The sequence below is a fragment of the Sinohyriopsis cumingii genome, chromosome 11 (genome assembly GCF_028554795.1).
Source record: "Sinohyriopsis cumingii isolate HCF-2022 chromosome 11, ASM2855479v2, whole genome shotgun sequence".
Lineage (NCBI taxonomy): Eukaryota > Metazoa > Mollusca > Bivalvia > Unionida > Unionidae > Sinohyriopsis > Sinohyriopsis cumingii.
The window spans coordinates 91,767,535-91,787,745 of NC_142971.1; the positions used below are offsets into that span (position 1 = coordinate 91,767,535).

The window sequence follows — 20,211 nt, forward strand, 5'->3', positions numbered from 1 at the left end:
TCCCAGCTTCATTCACTTCCTGGCTCACGGGCCACTTTCTTCGTATCCAAAATTATATCACGGCTCCACTTATTATTTGTCTTTTGAATCCGTCAAAGCTATCAAGAATCTGACTTTGGCCACATTGTGTTTCTCAACCAACAATATTAAAGGCAGCTATGGCTTGCATGCCTATCCGTAAAGACCAATACAGGTTAACGATAAAAGAACACCTAGCCGTCATCTTCTCTGGTGTTTGTTGAGTTGGTAACCTGTTCTTGTTTCTTGACTGTGCTGGTAGGGAGTTCTCGTCCTTTACCAAGTGTTTCGCTCTTTATCTCTGTACACCCTCAGATGACTGGACGACAGTGTTGATCAGACACTTCCCTTTATGTTGGCTGTCAGTAATTTTCATCACATTTCATCTAACACCAACTGGATGTTCTTTCTGTTGCATGTGCTAGCATAGATTTTTGTTTAGGTAATATTATTTACTCTGTGGTCGGTTGCCGTGAATAACTCTTCATACAGATCTGACAATTTTGTTAAAGCATATACTATAACCAACCTAGTAATTAGACATGGTTTCTGTCGATGCATGCTCTATCGCAGTACCAAGAACGGTCTCTCATTGGTTTTCTGTAATCGAAAGGCCGGCGGTTACGGTGGCGATGTCTGCATAGCCCTAACAACAGAGCAGATTGATTCTCGAATTTATTAACACTTAATAAAGTCTTTTGCACACAAAAACCCCCTCTCTGTTAAACTTTTATGAGTATATGTGTGTGTGTCTCTCCCCCCCCCAAACACACACACATTTCAAAAATGCATCTGTTCCATATTTCTATACGGTGTTATTAATGGCCGAAATGTCAATATGTACCTCATAAAATTTAAAGGGTGAAATCTTAAACATGATGTAGATGTAACAGCAAAATTATTATACATACGTATTTGTTTCAGAACGTCATTTACGAATACCGCACATACTACGAAAAAAAATAAATGCAGTACATGGTAAATATATACTTAATAAGACTCGTATTAGAGAAATTAAAAAAGAGAGAAGAAAAGTAAAAATAGAGTTGGTACGTCATAAGTATGAAAACATCAAAGAAACTGCGTACAGATGAACAAATCTTTAATTTTCATACATTTAAGATAAATGTTCTAATGTTTGGTGCGCATGGAATAAAATGAAACAATATCCACATTTGCATGAACGCAATATCAACATTTGCATGAGCGTTTAAACAGTTGTAGCTGCGTTTAAAAGGTCAAGTTAAATCACAGTAGCCATTATTAATCATAATCCAGATGGGTGTTGTCTTTGTTTTTAAAAGTTGTTTCTTTGTATTTTTTTTTATGGTGATGTCTCATTTATTACTTCAAGGAATTTTTTTAATCCTGGCTCCTGTAAGTAAAATTCAGAATCTAAACATTAGCACATAAGTGTTGCATTATTCGGTCATCTCGGCGTCGAAACTTGGGGGGGGGTGGGTGCATTTGTGGCTCGGTATGACGTCACTGTATGAGCTAGGCCTGTGAGGCAATTCTCGTTGGTGTTGGTTTATCGTTCAGAACATTGATATTTTGCCCAGTTTGGTTCCATTCAGACATTCGCTCTGATGATGTACTGACTAACATGTCAGTTTCAAACATGTAAATAAATCCAGCCAGAATAAGTCACACTATAACTGTAACTAGCTATTAAGTATACGGTTTTGACAGTATGGAATTAATCGAATAAAAATATATTGCTGATACAGTTAAAGCCTTAACGCTAATAACAGGACATGGATCCATATGCATTCAATTTTAATAAGAATAATATAAATAGTGTCATATCATCAAATGTTAGAAGAACATGCATGTTAGTAAATAAAAGTGACTAATTCATTAAAAGGATGTCACAGTGACCAACTCTCATACTGATATGTGTAGCACTCATCCTTATAGGATGAGTCTATTTAAAGTCTATAGAATGTAGGGCCTCCAATGTCAGAACATATGGAAGAATTACTTTGGGTGAAAAGTAAATAATGCATGATAAAGATTACTTTGATTTAACTTTAGCATGGTTCATCATTTAGTCTCTTGGCTGCAGATAAACTTTAATCTATATGTAGCATTCTGAATATGAATGATGTAATGGACGAACAGTTCAAAATATAGAGTTGCTCAAGCCTAGGAAATAGTGATAGTAGTCTTCTCTTTCTATAACTGAATTTCTTTCATACGCATACTACTAGATGAAATATTATCCATGTGAGGAATATTTATCAAAAGAACATCAAAAAATAAAAAATGCACGAAAGTCACATTGACCTACTTTTTATATAATGTTAAACCATCTATGATGCATCCTCATGTACATTGTATATTTTCAGAATGCTCCGGAAGAGGTAGTTCTATGGACGGTGTTGGATCTGTCTGCCTCCTTGTTCTGATCTTATTCACGGCCATCTTCGCACAGCTTGTCTAAGAATATATAGCATAATGCAGTCAATAAAAGACCAAAGATACCTAAGACTTAATACACTTTCACATAAATATTATATAATCAGATAATATTCAAGCTTTTTATCTTTATCAGAAAGTTTCCCAACTATTAATATCTAAGACCACTCCAGTGGCCTAAGTGGTTAGAGCGTTTCCCTGGGATACAACACAACCAGCTTCGACCATTAAAACTCATTAACAAATACACGTTATTTCTTGATATTGAGATTGTTCCTTTTATGTTACATTCATGAAATGGTTCTATGTTTTATCTGAAAACTGTTCAATCCATCACAATATAGTTTTGCACCATTACTTATGTAATGAAAAATGAGTCCATTCCTATTTTTGCTCTGCTCAGCACAAAAGAGATTGCACTGCGGTCGATGAAATAGAGTGTATTATGCTTTACATAACATATGAGTGTACTTGCGTTCCGGTTTAATTTAGTTGAATACGGTTGTATTCTCGGAGTCTGTTTCAACCTCTTTCTGTTTGATAGTGTTCTCTGGTTTAATATGGTAGTGTTATCGCAGTCTGCTTTTAACTATGTTAACACAAAGTTATAGCAGACTAATTTTATGTGGTAGTGTTGTCGTTGTACTGGAGGTGCATGAAAATAAACATCTTAACAAACTTTTTTAAATTATTCGTTGCAGCAAGAAAAAAAGTGACCCAACAGTGTTTCTATAAATCTCTTTTTTTAAACATCCAAACATCAAAAGTAAAATGTACATGTGCTCTCACCGTCTCATGTACAGCTGAAACTAAGGTTATGTATGTATATATATATATATATATATATATATATATATATATATATATATATATATATATATATATATATATACCTCGTTTATAAGAATAGTATTCAAGGGGAGTAAATCTTTCTGGAATTTATTTTTAATCAAATCCTTCTTAAAACCATTGTGACACAAGGGACCTAAGGTCCCAACAAATATATTTGTGTTTCCGGTCGGCCGACCGTCACTGTTTCCCGTTACCAACCCTAGCACTCCCCCATCTCGGGAATAAGCTTCCGCAATTGATTTGTGTATCTAATGAGATATGGGTATGGAAATGCTCATTTCAGGCTCGAGTTTTATATAGTATTAGAAAATATATATGATATCAAATATCTATGAAGTACTGCTATTTCATATATATATTTTTTTAAAAAAAGAACGATGAGTTCTTATAATAAATAATACATTATCTCAGTCTTATTACATTTTGTTCTTTTTATCGTCAGAATCAAACTTCGTTGTGTTGCATGTAAGCCGATGATGTAAATAAAGTAAAGATAAGAGAAGATGATGATGTTATGGGAAACTTCATTATTCATACATATCTACTATGGCCTCATAATACATACATACATACATACAATAATTAAAAAATTTAGTAGGCATTTATATTTGTATAACGACAGTGTCAACTGCAATAAGTTAACTAGAAGACATAAAATTATAAAGAGAATATATTTAATGTAGTTAGTATTTTGTATCAAATTAGAATTAACAATATAAATATATTCTTATTGGCCAATATTTTGCGGTTTTGCTTCGATTAAATTGAATTTTCTTAAATCTAGAATTTGATAGTTACAGATACTTTGTCCCAAAAGAATTACATCGAGGTCATATCTGGAAGATTACAGCTGTAGAAAAAGTATGAAAAGAAGTTTATAAAATGTTGGCAAAACTACTGTTTTTCACGTGGCAAGATTAAAGTAAACAATTCTACAAAAGCAACAGAGAATTCTACTGATTTCTTTATTCAAACATTAATTATTTTGAACAAATAGCTTGCATTGTGCAATATGCAGTTAGCTTGCTGGGAGTAATTTATCACAATATGCAGTTAATCTGTTGAGAGCAATTAATCACAATATGCAGTTAACCTGTTGAGGGTAATTAATCACATTATGCAGTTAACCTGTTGAGGGTAATTAATCACAATATGCAGTTAACCTGTTGAGGGTAATTTATCACAATATGCAGTTAACCTGTTGAGGGTAATTTATAACAATATGCAGTTAACCTGTTGAGGGTAATTTATCACAATATACAGTTAATCTGTTGAGGGTAATTTGTCATAATATGCAGTTAACCTGTTGAGAGTAATTTATCACAATATGCAGTTGACCTGTTGAGGGTAATTAATCACAATATGCAGTTAACCTGTTGAAGGTAATTAATAACAATTTGCAATTAACCTGGTATGGGTAATTTATAACAATATGCAGTTAACCTGTTGAGGGTAATTTATAACTTGATTCAGGTTTATTGCAAAGGACTCTTTAAAGTTTATTTCTACATAAATTTCAATGCCACTTTAAGTAAAAAATGTTGGTGTGGTGATTTTCAACATAATCTAGAAGATTAACGACTCCATCACTTATTTGATATTTGCCATTTGTATATGTTCACAGCAAATAGTCCCAAACACAACATCATCTAAATAAATGATACAGGGGTCATCATATACGAGTCTGATAAACTAATTTGTAAACATCTGAACGATTTGAACTTTGGCTGTCACGATATTGAACTAATGTGGAATGAGAGTACCTTGCCTTCCCATAAATTAGCCTTGGTCAGATCAAACTACTCTCCAAACAATTTCTGTGAAAGTTTTGAAGTTTCAATTGATATCGTCGGTGACATTTATAAACATAATATTATTATTATTGGGCACCATAACACTGATTTACTTACATCTTTCACTTTTGCAAATTTAGTTAATTTAATGGCAGGTATAGTCATTCAAAAAGACTATATGTCTTCGAAATGTAATAAATCCTACACGAGTTACTTGTATTACCAAAACCGTCCTTGATCCAATCTTCGTAAGTAGTGGAACAACTATAATTCACATGGCCATCTTAAAAATTGATAGCGAATTTAGTGATCTTGATTTTCCCAATAAAGTAATCAGCGTTAAAGTGCACCTCAAAGCGGCTTATATGCGCCGTGTTTGGATGTACAATAAATCAGATTTTAAAAGATTCAACATTCTGATAACAGGAACTAACTGGGCAGACCCATTGCTAAAACCAAGCGATATTGAAGTGATATATTCACAACCAAACTATTATAATTCTCAACTTTGTGTATTCCTTGTAAAACTGTAAAACTTCGCCCAACCGATAAACAGTGGTTTGACTGACAATTAAGAAAAATGATAAGTACAATGAATAGAGAATGCTGATCCACCATCAATCGTGATAGGTCAACCGACTGGAACAAATTCAAACAAATTATGTGTGCTAAAAACAAAATATTGAAATATTGATGCTCATCTTTCAGTCTCTGAAAGAAATGCTCCTAAAACATTTTAGAAAATTACAATTTCCTTTTTAAATGAGATCAGTCCTTCAAATTCTATTCCACCACTTATAGATATAAGAAATAATGCTTCGGTTTGCATCTATGATGAAAAAGAAAGGCTAACTTATTATATGATTATTTACCTCAGTTTCAACTATTGAAGAAAATATGTTCTGATACCCTAAACGAAATAACTATCACTGCAAAAGACATGAAAAATATTATTAATATTCCTATCTGTCAATAAAGCCACTATACCTGATGGTGTAAGTTATACAATGCTTAAAGGCGTTAACAATAGCGGTACCACTATCAATACTTTTTAATCGATCATTTAAGGAAAACACATTTCCAGATATATGGAAACTTGCGCACATTACTGCATGATACGTATACACAGGAAATGGTTATAAATGCTGGTGTACCGCTAGGATCCGTGCATGGACCACACTTGTTTTTAATCGATGTAAACGATATTGCCGATAGTGTGTATAATCTCTCTTACTCGTCTTTTTGCAGATGACTCTTCTCTGCATTATTCATCCCGTTATTTTGCCGAAATAACGACCTAATAAAACTGAATAACTGGTCCAAAAATAGCTCTTAAAAGTTAATCCGAAAAACAACAGTGGCTCTGTTTTTTCACGAACATAAACGTAACAAACAATCCTGAACTTGTTTTTTGATAACACTGGACAACAAATTTTTACAAAAGTCATGTTACTGAAATAAAATTAGTCAATTCTTATCAATTTTTATGTGCTGAACACGAATATGACAGTCAAATTGCAAAATTGGCTCTAGTTTTTTTGTAATCTGCAAGAAATTAATGTTTACATAACGAAATGCATTCCAATAGTAAAAGGTCAACTGTAATAGCCTACCTATAAAAAATCAAGTCATTGACTACATCTTAGATTTCTTCGCCTGTCTCTTGCACAGCTGTTCGGGAGCATCTCTGAGGAGTGTCCAGCAGTAGTCAGCCAGCATTGTAGTGGACCATTTTCCCTGGTATCTTTGTTCCATTGTTGCGATATCTTGATGAAAACGTTCGCCGTGTTCATCACTAACAATACCACAGTTGCTAGGAAAGAAATCCAAATGGGAATGAAGGAAGTGAATCTTTAGAGACATATTGCAGCCAAGTTTCTTATACTTCATCAACATGTCTTCTACTAGTTCCTTATAGTTTTCTGCCCTAACATTTCCGAGGAAGTTTGTAGAAACTAGGCGAAAAGCATTCCATGCTTGTTTCGCGTCACCTTCCAGCAAGTTGTTGAACCGGTCATCTTTGAAAAGCTCTCGAATCTGAGGACCCACAAAAACTCCCTCTTTAATCTTTGCTTCGCTGAGTCGAGGGAATTTTTCATGCAGGTATCGGAATGCTGGCAAAGTCCGGTCAATGGCTTTCACGAAGTTCTTCAACAAACCTAGTTTGATGTGAAGGGGTGGTAGCAAGATTTTCTGAGCCTCAACCAGAGCTGGGTGTTGGATATTCTTCTCTCCAATGGCTACATTCTGCCTGTGAGTCCATTCCTTCCTCATGTAGTGCATTTCCCTTGCTCGGCTATCCCACTCGCATAAGAAACACATGTATTTTGTATATCCTTGCTGCAGTCCCATTAAAAGGGCAACTACCTTCAAATCACCACAGAGGTGCCAGCTGTACTTGTTATACTCAATGGAATTCAGTAGCTGCCTTAAGTTATCGTATGTCTCTTTCATGTGGACAGCATACGCTACTGGAATAGATGGAAGAATGTTTCCATTGTGCAAAAGCACAGCCTTGAGACTCAGTTTCGAAGAGTCCACAAATAGTCTCCATTCTTGTGGGTCATGAGTGATTTTAAAGCATTCATGAGGCCCTCAATATCGGAACAGAATATTAGATTACTTTCCTTTCTGAAGAAAGGCTCCAATTGCTGGTGGCGCTTTCGATATGCAGTAATTGTGACATCTTCTTCTAGAAGATTCCATTGTTGGAGTCTTGATCCTAGCAATTCTGCCTTGTTCTTTGATAAGTCCAAATCACGAATCAGGTCATTTAGTTCTTCCTGTGTTATTCTGTGTGGGGTTGATGATGCACCACAGTGAAAATCTGGATCACTGCATGCTGATGGACCAGGAGAAGAACAGGTCGACTCACCTTTGTCTTCGTCAGATGAATCAAGAGAATATTCTGCTGGAGGTTCTGGAATAGGAAGTCCCTCACCATGTGGAACTGGTCTCAATGCAGACGGAATGTTTGGGTAGACTATTCTCGACTTCTTTCGCTTCGTTATTCCGCCGGAAAGAGGAGGAACCAAGCAGAAGTAACAGTCATTTAGGTGGTTGCTTGGCTCTCTCCACACCATTGGGACTGCAAACGGCATTGATGACCTTTTGCAATTCAACCACTGTGAAAGCTGTGTTGTACATGTAGCACAGCATATATGCGGAGCCCAAGGCTTGTCTTGGTCACCAACCTTGCATCCGAAGTAAAGATGATATGCCTTCTTCACTTGAGAATTGATACTTTTCTTCTGGTTGGCAAATGTCACTTCCCCACAAATATAGCAAAAATTGTCCGCGGTATTAACACACTTTCGAGGCATTACTGTTCTTTATTGTACGTAAATGGATAAAATAATAAGTTTTATGTAACAGTAGCTTGAACTGTCTCGCACAACGTCTAAAATATTTTAAATGCTGAACCTATCTGATTGGGCTTTATATAGTACACTGCTTACGTCAGCTTCAGCAGCCGCCTGGCATTAGTATAATAGGCCTACACATGTATAGTACACTGCTGACGTCAACTTACTTCAGCAGCCGCATGGCATTAGTATTGCATTGCATCAGAAAATGATGCAATTAACTGTGGATGATGTGAGCATGATGGTATTATGCAATGTTACATCATTATTCCGGATGTTGCTGCAGTCCTACTGGAGAAATTTACACAGTGAAACATAGAAAATGAGGTATATGAATATCTTCAAAACGAGAGCCAATACAAATTTTTCACGGTTATATTCGTGTTCGGCACACCAAAATACTACAGATTAGGGCCTTTTCAAGTCAGTAATGATTTCACTGTTGACCAGTGTAATATAGAACTTAAATATGTGGATTCTCATCACCATCTAGAATTAATACTTTCGTCAAATACTTAATGGATTTGTTACATTGATTGTATTTTAAACACAGCATTATGTCGAATAGCTACGAAAACTTAAACAAAAGCTAAGAAGATAAAATTGTATATAACTTATATCAGGCCTACCTTGGAATATGCCAGTGTAGTCTGGGACGTATGCACGTTGATCGATACAGAAAAATTGCAAAAACTACAGATCGATGCGGCAAGAATAGTGGTCAATTTTTCTGTTTTGAAACAGTTTAGAAGAAACCGACAAAATTACTAACACTCTACAACATTAAAATTATCCAAACTCCAGACTATATCTTAGAATTAGTTGATCCCCCTCCGCTTGAACAAAGATATTATAATCTTCGACTTTTCAGTTTCAGGCTATATTCTACCAAATCATATTGTATACCTTCCACAGTATCTTTGTGGAACAATCTCGAACATGTAGTATGTCTAACAATGCTTCGAAAAAGTGTTTATGTCCAAATATCGTATAAAGTAAAATGCCAAGGTTTATTAATCATTACCGTGATCACCTCGTTGACATTCCTTTTTGTTCCTGCGGTGGGATTGAAACCACCATGCACTTTTTCATGTTCTGTACCATGTACAGTAAACAACGAGCTGAGCTGATGGGAAATTTACTTTCAATGTCACACGTAACTATTAGCTTAGATTGGGTGCTCTGGGAAAAGGGCGATGCAAATGAAAAAATATAGAATTTTGAATCATGTATGCAATGATATGATCGCTACTGGGCAATTTCAATAACTTACTCAAATCGTGATTACTCTGTCTCTCTCTCTCTCTCTCCAACCAATTATTTTTCCTTATTATGGTGTCATGTTGAACATGTTGCAATACTTGTGTCATATAGGAAGAAGGATAATTAAGTTGTGAGAACTTGTGCCCAATCCCACTGTATCACATTGTTACAATAAAAAATGGTTAAAACAAAACAAAACATAATGGTTGAAAAGACAGTACTGCATAGTGACACTCTAAACAAAAACACCCAATACTTCTTAATTTACATAGTTGTAACTAATGCAATGAAAAAGTCGGTGCTATTTCCTTATTGCCAATTTATATTTCTATTACTTCCGTCCTCTTGGGTTAGAGCGTCCGCCTTAGGTGCGGGAGGTCGTGGGTTCTATCCCCGGCCGAGTCATACCAAAGACTTACAAAAATGGTACTAACGGCTGCCTCGCTTGGCGCTCAGCATTAAGAGGTTAGTGTTAGGACTGGTCGGTCTGGTTTCAGGATAATGTGACAGGGTGGGACATCATGCTACATGTCTGTGGCGTGATGTCCCAGTGCTACACATCACTATAAACTGCCACATAACAGACATCGTAGCGATATGACTGAAAAATTGTTAAAGCTACATTAAACATCCAAATCACACACACACACACACACACACACACACCGTCATCTTGAATTTTTTCCACCGGTGTCGGTCATTCAACGATGCGTGCATGAGTACAGGGTAACAGGTTTAAGATGAATGCAACTCCAAATAAAGACTTCTGTGACTATGCTATGTCTGATGGTACATGCCACAGATTCCCAACGTCAATATGCTTAGGTATTGCAATCCCTGGAATCCACCAGACGCTAAAAGTTCAAACATAGAAAAAGAAACAAAAACTGTTCAAAAGGAATACGATAGTATCAAACGAAAAAGGAGAGTTGGGTTACATAATTTTCTTGGAATATGTAAACAGGGTTCTAGCTAAGACCATGACAATACTGTTATGGTTCGGCTCGCCAAATGGATTGCGAATTTTTTTATGTCAAGAAATTTCTGGCGAACACAACTTATGATTCTTTTTTTAAATTACTACATACATCTGATGCATATTTGTGTCTCGCAGAAATGGCCGACTTGGTCAGAATGGAAGGACAGAGCTTCCTAATAGAAAGATTGTCGTTGAAAGTAACATGACGTTTCTCCATCAATGCAATAAATGAACAATCAAGTTTAAATGTCATTCATTGAACTTTCAAACTTAATTTTTTTAAATCAATAAATTCCCATAGACTCAAGCTATTGCTTCCCTTGCTGTTAATAAAGACACGTCATTGATTCGTGGTGGCATCGTTTAGATTGTAATGACATAATAACAACAACAGGCATGGCAAATTCTTCACAGTGATTACAGCCTTTTGAAAAGATAACATACAGAGTATGAGCTGTGAGGAGCGTGCATGGCACGAGGATAGTTCAATATTGTCACTATTTAACATCAAGAACTCATCACAGTTCATATTTTCTGCATCTGTCGTTGCCTGCAGGCAGTTTCGATGCCAGGATCATCTCAACTTAAGTATAACGTCTTACCACATTAATATAACAGTTTTTGCTGCAATCACAGATTGTAATCCAAACGGAACAGTGGCATAAACAACCAGACTATGTAAAGTGTTTCAGCAGTGCTTCACTGATACGTTATCGATGAATTGTGACGCAAGCTACGTGTTACATTATTACGTCGTCAGCTCTGTAATCCATCTATGCAGGTGAGGCATTCTTGACATTGTCTCCGACTGTTTAAGTAAACTCTTTACACCCTGCACTAATACCATTGAAGAGAAAAACATCGCATAGAATGCAATAGGCATTGTGTTGTCGTGGCAGTGGTACCCTGTTTACATTAGTGTTTTTCTAGCAAGCGAAGGAAACGTGTGAGAAGGTTCCGAGTGTAAAACTATAGCCCTCTCTGCACCATCATCGCTAAGTATGCATCTCTGCTATATGGACATAGAACACAAATAATTTTACTGTATGTTCTCTACATTTGTTTCTCAGTACTGACCTTTCCACTGAGTGACAATTAATTAAAATCATATGTTAACCTAACATACTTTCAAAGATGACTTCACTGTGAAGTTTTTGTCAAAGGTTGGCCTGCATTTTTTATGATGCTGGACTGTAAACAGAGCAGCATGTAAACAGAACACAAATTTCACTTCCCGATCATCGCCAAGACCTTATTACTCACTGTGCACTGTCGCCGAAATACACACGGACAACCACACCCTGAGCTCATATTCTTAAGAATAAACATTTACCTTTAAATCCCTACCAAAAAGGCATAAATATAACTCTTCTATCGCTACCAAAATAAGAGAGGACACATGTTCTAAAGATAGACTAGAACAACATTCGTGGGTACTGAACTGGAAGAACTTTAATACTGGTAGTACTTTAATGAAAATTTAAAAGATAAAGTTCACAAATTTTGTTCTTTGGCAAAGTCTCTCCATTCCTTTGTCATGAACATCAGTGGTTTTCCTTATCAGGTGTTAAGCAATTAAATCGGAGACTGGCAATCAAAGGTAGCACCTGAAATCTAGTAGCATCTAAATACGCTAGGTAGAGTACTAACTAAGTACATGACATCATTTCCACCCATGAAGGGGAGGAGTCCTCAGATGTTAGGCCTCCAATAGTATTGAAGAGTTGGTGTATTTATCTGAAACCATGTTAGCATGCCTTTTCCTAGTTATATAAGAGGAAAAGAGAGGATACTTCTTGTATTTTACGTGCAGTTATTGCAAATAAAACCATGAATGGGTATAATAAGAGGATGACAACATTTTTAAAACCTGGATATATTCCACATAACAAAGGAGTCAGATATCCAACTGATGATACTCTACCACGTTCCGGCGCTGCATCTGTTCCAGTGACCAGAAGAATGGATGCTGACAAGTTCTCTCTCATAGCAGTGAAAAAGCCGACAAATGGGGGTCTCCAGTCAGTTCAGGCACCAGACTGTAATGGCATGCATGGGTTTGCAAAACTTATATGACCATCATCCAAAGCAAAACTGAACCTGAAAGAGACATAATTGAATGAGCAGGATGGGACATATATAATCTGTATGAAAAAATGATGAAATGTGGAATGTCATTCATCGCCATTGTAATCAAGCAAACATATGTGGCAGACCAGAGTTCCAACTTGCCGATGAAAGTAAATGAGGACTTGTTTGGAAGCATACTATGATGTGTAAAAACTGCAATTTTAAGTCACCAGAATATAAGTTGTATGAGGAGATAAAAACAAATAAACTGGGCCAAATCCTGCTGCTATAGATATGATATTCTAAGCTGGACTACAAGATACACCAGGGTTAGAAACTTGCTTGCAGCCACTGACATTTTACCACCTAGCAGAACATCTATGCAAAGGGCCTCCAACACTGTAGGCAACGCAACTGTGGAGCTTAATGAAATGAATATGACAGACATGATGAAACTATTAAGACAGGTTAATATCGTGCGTGGTTTTCAGCATCCTAAGCAAATTAATGCTGCTTTTGACGCAAGATACACTGCCGTTAGCTTTGGACATGAAAATAAACCTGGTCAAAATTCATCGCAAGCTGTTGGAATTGCCTGTGAAGCTGTTACAGAGAAGCAATACATTGTGGGGACTACAGTAGAAAACAAGCTGTGTTGAACCGGAGCGTGGCTGAAGGAGAAAGGTTTTGATGTGCTATGCCCAGGAGGCCATGTTGACCGCACAGCAAATCTGTCATCAGTTGCACCTCATTCAGAGTATGAAATGGCAAGAGAAATGGGAAAAAATAGTTTGTGCTGCAAGAGATTCTCATTAGACATGCAACAACAGATGGAGATGCGCAGGCTGCTGCTGGCTTCCAAGATGCTTACAACATTCTGCATATAATTTGGGAAGTAGAAAGACTGTCGTACTCCGCCCATTTGGGACTTTACAGTTCAAATTGTGTAATTCTGCAATATTTAGTGACATCATATTTCCAGGAATAAAAACAAAAGAAGGAAAATGACTAAAACAGAAAATTGTCAGCCAGGACATTAAAACACGCTGCGGTTTGATCTTCAAGCAACTGATGCAAGACAATAGTGGTGATGTTACACAAATTAAATGTCAACTTCACCAAGTACTGGATGCCACTCTGCGCTGTTATTCAGGAGACAGCTCAAAATGCCGGTATAATTCAAAGGTCTGTCGGGGAAGATGTACTTGGAGGATGCGATCAGCATACCTGAGCCAATATCAAGTGATTCATCTTAACATGACAGAAAAATGATAACAATATCCTGCTAGAAGATCTGAAAATGAAACTTTCCTGTGATGTTGTAGACAGACTGCAACTGAACATAAACGCACAGAAATGTGAGGCTGTGAGCAGTCAGTGTTTCATTACCTAAAAATGTGAACTATTCCAGAAGGTTTAAATAGGTTTTAAGTATTGCATCTACTTCCTCTGGTAGTACTCTAAATTCGATTACATACAGTCGCGTTAGTACATTGAAATATATTAATGCAGTAGCATTAGTACACTGAAATCCATTACATACAGTAGCGTTAGTACATTTAAATCCATTACATACGGTAGAGTTAGTACATTGAAATCCATTATATACAGTATCGTTAGTACAATGAAATCCATTATATACAGTATCGTTAGTACAATGAAATCCATTACATACAGTATCGTTAATACACTGAAATCCATTATATACAGTATCGTTATTACATTGAAATTCATTATATACAGTATCGTTAGTACATTGAAATCCATTACATACAGTATCGTTAGTATACTGAAATCCATTACATACAGTATCGTTAGTACACTGAAATCCATTACATACAGTATCGTTACTTCACTGAAATCCATTACATACAGTAGCGTTAGTGGACTGAAATTCATTACATACAGTCGCGTTAGTACATTGAAATATATTAATGCAGTTGTATTAGTACACTGAAATCCATTACATACAGTAGCGTTATTACACTGAAATCCATTATATAGAGTATCGTTAAGCAGCACGGACGGCGAACAGACCACTTGGTTGAAATATAATTTTGCTTAAAACAAACATCATACGAAAAAACAAAATAAGGTCACAAACATCTTAAGGGTTATTTTGTATATACTTTGTTTACACATAATGAGGTCGCGCCGTCCCTGCTACTATTAATTTTAAAAAATATTGTTATAATAAAATGGTACATTCGGAATCATACACCGCAAGAATAGCTCGAGAACGATTAGCAGCAATTAAGAAATTTCTTCCTGTTAGAGATTCATTTAGATAAAACTTACGAGCGCAGTAGTAAGCACAAATTGAATACGAAGAAGACACTAAAATGTTATTTAAACCCGTCACTGCAGCTACTGAAAAAGTTACTACTGTCATCAAAGAAGATCTTCTTCCGGTATCAAAACAACCTGCAGAACAAACTGAAAAAATATCAGCAAGAACTAAACAAACAAATAAGATTATACGAGATCTTCCAACTGATATGGCTGCGTCTCAACCTCCACCCGTCGATGAAGAAATACTGGAAGGTATTGGAAAATTTCGTACTGAAGTCGCCGACGTGAAAAAAGAACTTGCACCTAAACCTAAAACAGGGAGAGGAAATGTTGAACTGATTAAACATTTAAAGAGGAGTTTATCGAAGATATTAGAAATACTGAAGAAGATAATTTACCTGAAAAAAAAATTGGTATATATAATAAATCTAAAAGATTTAAACCCGGCTATGAAGGAACAAGCAATGAAAATTTTATAAAGAGGATATATCGTATATATCGTAACATAAGACAAGTAAAAAGTAATGATTACAAATACGATGCACTTGTTAAAGAAATTAAAAGACTTGATGGAAGGAGACTAGAACAAATAGAACAACAATATCAACTTCATCCACCTTTCAACAAATAGAAAGACAACATTCTTCTTCACCGAGGCAAAAGTTGATGTCTAAACTTAAAACAATTGAACAAGCAAGAAAACAAAGGGAAGGGGAAGATCTGGAATTGGAGGAAATTAGACGAAGGAAAGGATCATACTCACCGGGTAAGGAAGAAGGAGCAACGGGAAGTGGTTTGGAAAATAATTTTGTTTGTCCTGATAATATTCTTAATGACGTGTCATGGTTAGAAGTTCGTGAAAAAGCTCCTGGTGCAATAATTAATGTTGCTGGTAAGGCGCTCTCGGCGATCAAAGATAAATCAAGCTGCAAATCAAAAACTGGCGGCGTTAGCAGATCAAGGATTCGGTGAGCCAGGAAATAATATTTCAAGATTGATATCAGAAAGCGGAATTTCCCGAACGCGATGATTCTCGTGTTAGACGAAAATAATTGTAATAAGATGTTCAAGCGCACGTCCGACACAGCATTTGACATGGAAGCACCTCCTTAAAGCTGAGTCTGAACGTGATTATAGTTTTATTCTTATGTCGCACGATTACCAGATCAGCGTGGAAGAAATGAACTACAAGTTCATGATACAAGTAGATATGTTCTACCCGCTGAGGATTTTATTGAGGTAGAAGGTGAAATTATAAGAACAAACGATACTGATTATACAGATGCAGTACAAGTTGGTTTTGTCAACAATGGCATTATGGCATTATCTGATAGCGCCACATATATGATTGATGGAAAAAATATCGAGACGATTCAGAAAGATGTCGACGTTGCTACAACAATAATAGGATTGGCAAGATATTCTGATGATTATACAAGATCAGCAGGTCCTACGATGATATTTGTAAAAGATAATTCTGATTAACCCGACGATAATCAGTATGATAAAAGACGACCAAGAAACAATGCCAATAACGCTGATGCTGATGTGTGGCCAGTGGTTCATGGTGCTAACCCAAATTTCAACTTGGGATTTGCAACACGGCGATCAATGTTGGCAGGGGATAGTAGAAACTTTCGTGTGCTATTCCACTACCACATATCTTCGGATTTTGTAGAAATGTTAGAAAAGTTATCTTTTTAGCTAGACACACGGTTGCACTTGTGAGAAAGGTTACCAACGACGACGCTATCTGGAGACCTCTTGGTGATGCTGGTAAAGTAGTACTAAAAAAAAACTATCGTTGTGGATGCCAGTAATGACTCCAACGATCGCAGAAGAACAAAAATTGCTTTCTTTCATGAATACAGGTGGTAAGTCTCTGTTGTCGTGGTTAACACAACTACGGATAGTATACAAACTAATACTAACGGCCAGTTTACATGGCATATAGCATCATAGTGTTTCTGTACCGCGATATAGTTTTATTGCGCTGCAAAATTATAATCGATTAAACTCACACGTTCGCTCTCACATGATACTTCATCAACTAGGTGGCACCGAGTTTTCTTTACGAATAAACGGACAACAAGAACCAACGGAAAATATACAACTTGATTATGGACAAAATAGTATAGGACGTGTATATCACTGTTTGATGTCATTAATGGGGCGTGATCAAAATGTATATACTGGGTTGCAAATATCACATGATTTTAGAACTCGGTATCAGATCTATTATTTTTCACTGGAACATCTTGATTTATTCAAACAATATGTTGTTGATATACATTTTAAAGCCAACGTGGCTACAGGTGGTGGTGTTGATTATAGAATAATTGCGGTTATACTTAGTGACAAAGCAATGTTACTTGAAGGTGGTAGCAGTCGAATGAGAGTCGTTGATATACCGGTGGAAAATCTTTAATAATTATTTGGAGCGTGGTAAGTATTTATCATAAAATGTCGTTCGGTCATGTTAATGTCACTCTGACTCCCGGTCAGGTCAAGAAACTCTGTCTCCCGGTCAGGTCAAGAAACTTCAATCAAAAAACGCAAGCGCATGAGGAACAAAAATGACGTTAAGACAAGATCAGATTTCTAGTGGTGGTCCAAATAAACTAGTAAAACATTTCAATAAAGCACTGAAATCAAAAACTGGAGTTCAACTTGATCTTTCTCAGAGTGCTATTAAAGATATGGTTAAAACAGATGGTATTTTCCCACTTCTTGCAGCAGTACCAGCCTTAATGGCTGCTGCTGCTGCTCCAGCCGTAGCAAAATCAGCTGTGTTAGGTGCTGCTGGAACCGCTGCTGGAATGACACTGAAGAAAGCAACAGGATAAGGGTATAAAAAGGGAGCTGGCCTAAGATTACCGGGATCTCGTTGGGGAAGAGGTCTGAGGCTCCATGATCACTTCATTAGACGCTACGGCATCAAATTTTGATTTACTTGATGCTGCTAAAAGATATTTTTAAAAAATAGAGGTGTTTTTATGCGAGATCAGTTACCACAACCGCCAAAAGGTGTTGAAACAGGTATTATTAATCTCGACTCAAATTGAAGACCCGGAACTCATTGGGTAACATGCACGGTTGATCCACGTGGAATCGTTTATTTTGATTCGTACGGGTTAGCTCCACCGCGTGATTTTATCAAGCATGTAGCACCACTTCACGCGCGAGTTTGGTATTCAACGTACCCACACAAACAGTGACAGATCCGCCAATATGCGGCCGTGAAGCAATTAGTGTACTTAACGCTATATCGAAATCATCCAAACCGCCAAGTAAAGTCGTGCATGATTATACGAGTAAACGCTTCGTTGCACGCAAGGTGTTTTAAACAGATTTTAGATTTTAGATCCAAAGGATCTTCTATAATGGTTGATATTTACGGAAGAAGATCTTTTTCTACCGGCCTTATAAAAGAAAGATGATATTGAACTCGCTGATTTTATGAATCTTGCTGGAATTGACAGAGATCAAATTGTTGTTTTTCAGGATAAACACGGTGTTTTAAAAACCAGCAATATCAAATGGAATGATATAGTTCAACGAGTACTCGGTGCGGTCACGGTTAACATCCCTGTGTTGACTGACGGTGGTAGAATCAGGGATTCAAGTATATCATTTACAGCCATCAGAGATGAACTTGCAAGAAGCGTTGCTAATCGTTTGAAAAACATCGGCGACACAATGACAGGAGAACTCAGCATGAACCGGAATAATTTAGTAGTGCTCAGAGATCCAACATCCGACGAAAAAAAATATGTTGACACCAACTACAACACCGTTGACGGTAAATTATCCACGTTGCGGGCCGAGTATGAAGTTCACGTAAGCGCGTTTACAAATCTCCGTAGAAATTTTAGAAAACTTAACGAAACCGCAGAGGAATTCTTTGGTAATCCGTTGACCCTTGACACAAAACTCACTGAAATCAAGACGAACATCGACATGATTTAAAAAAAGAACAAAAACACTTGAAGACATCATAGCGGGGTTCCTGAGATCGTTAACAAAGTTAGTCTGATTACAATCTCAGCTGGAGTAACTCCCAGGCATATTACCAACATCGTATACACAGTATCATCGGGATTTTCAACGTGGTCACCGAAAAATAAATCTATTAAATATACCGCAACAGTCACTGGCGTGTACAGGCTATCTGTGTTCAGTGCTGCAAAATTCGAGATATTTACAACGTTTCTATGGCGTCATTCCACCGACAAGTTTTCTGGAGTTGTGACTATCATATTAAATAAAGGAACCGAAGAAGAATTTATACTGGAAGCAGCAGATTAAACGCAATATCTTCCTGGTGGTGTCTAGAATTCGTAGCTGAAACACCCCAATTGTTACTGCATAAAATATAATGAGTACCTCAATCGACGATGCATCACATTATAGGTATAATCAAGCAGGTGAATGGCAAACAGCGTTGAAAAAAATAATATCGACGACGACTAGTTATCTTCGACATGATTGTTTATTCAATATCCGCTGTTGTTGCTGGAACCTTCGTGTTATTGTCAATAATGAAAATGATGGCACCAGTAACCGTGACAAAATCTGTATTTCAGCTACAACAACTATTGCATGTGTTCTTAATATTATTGCTAAAAAACAATATGCACTTGCATGAATGAAAAATTATCCGATTACATGATAAAATTATATACAGCGACAACAGCATACTCGAAGTTGTCTTCGTTGTTATCAGCAAGCCTCAGTGATGGAATAATTTCTGATTTTGAGTTTTCAGAAATGATTCAAATATAAAACTACGCTGGTATTATAGGTACGAGTATTAATAATTACATCAGTAGAGCTACTCCAGCAGATCGTGACAAACACAACTCCACCAAAAACAACAATGATCTCAGTAAGCTCGACCAATCCTAAATTTAGTATAAACTTTCCAACTGCAATTCCAGTAAAAGAAATCGCACTAGCACAATTACGGGTTGGCCAAATATCAGGTCGAAATCATTTAATGGTACACCAGCAAATAATTAACTTGTATTTGTTAATAAGAACAAACCTGATGGCATCCCTGACTGGAAAACTGTTTTAATACTAACTGGTAGTTATGAGATTGAACAAATCAATAAAGAATTTCAGCGCAAAATAAAATCAAGAACATGAAAAGAAT

The 20,211-nt window shown here is 36.5% G+C and overlaps 1 protein-coding gene across 1 annotated transcript in view; it reads left to right on the forward strand.

The window, feature by feature from the left end:
* Positions 1-3,795, forward strand: part of LOC149788994 (von Willebrand factor D and EGF domain-containing protein-like) — a 63,382-nt gene extending 59,587 nt beyond the window's left edge. Inside the window, exon 20 of the mRNA XM_089975148.1 lies at positions 2,370-3,795. Coding sequence (XP_089831274.1) covers positions 2,370-2,464 — 95 coding nt within the window. The 3' untranslated portion in view covers positions 2,465-3,795. The remainder of the gene's footprint in view (positions 1-2,369) is intronic.
* The last annotated feature ends 16,416 nt before the right edge of the window (positions 3,796-20,211 follow it).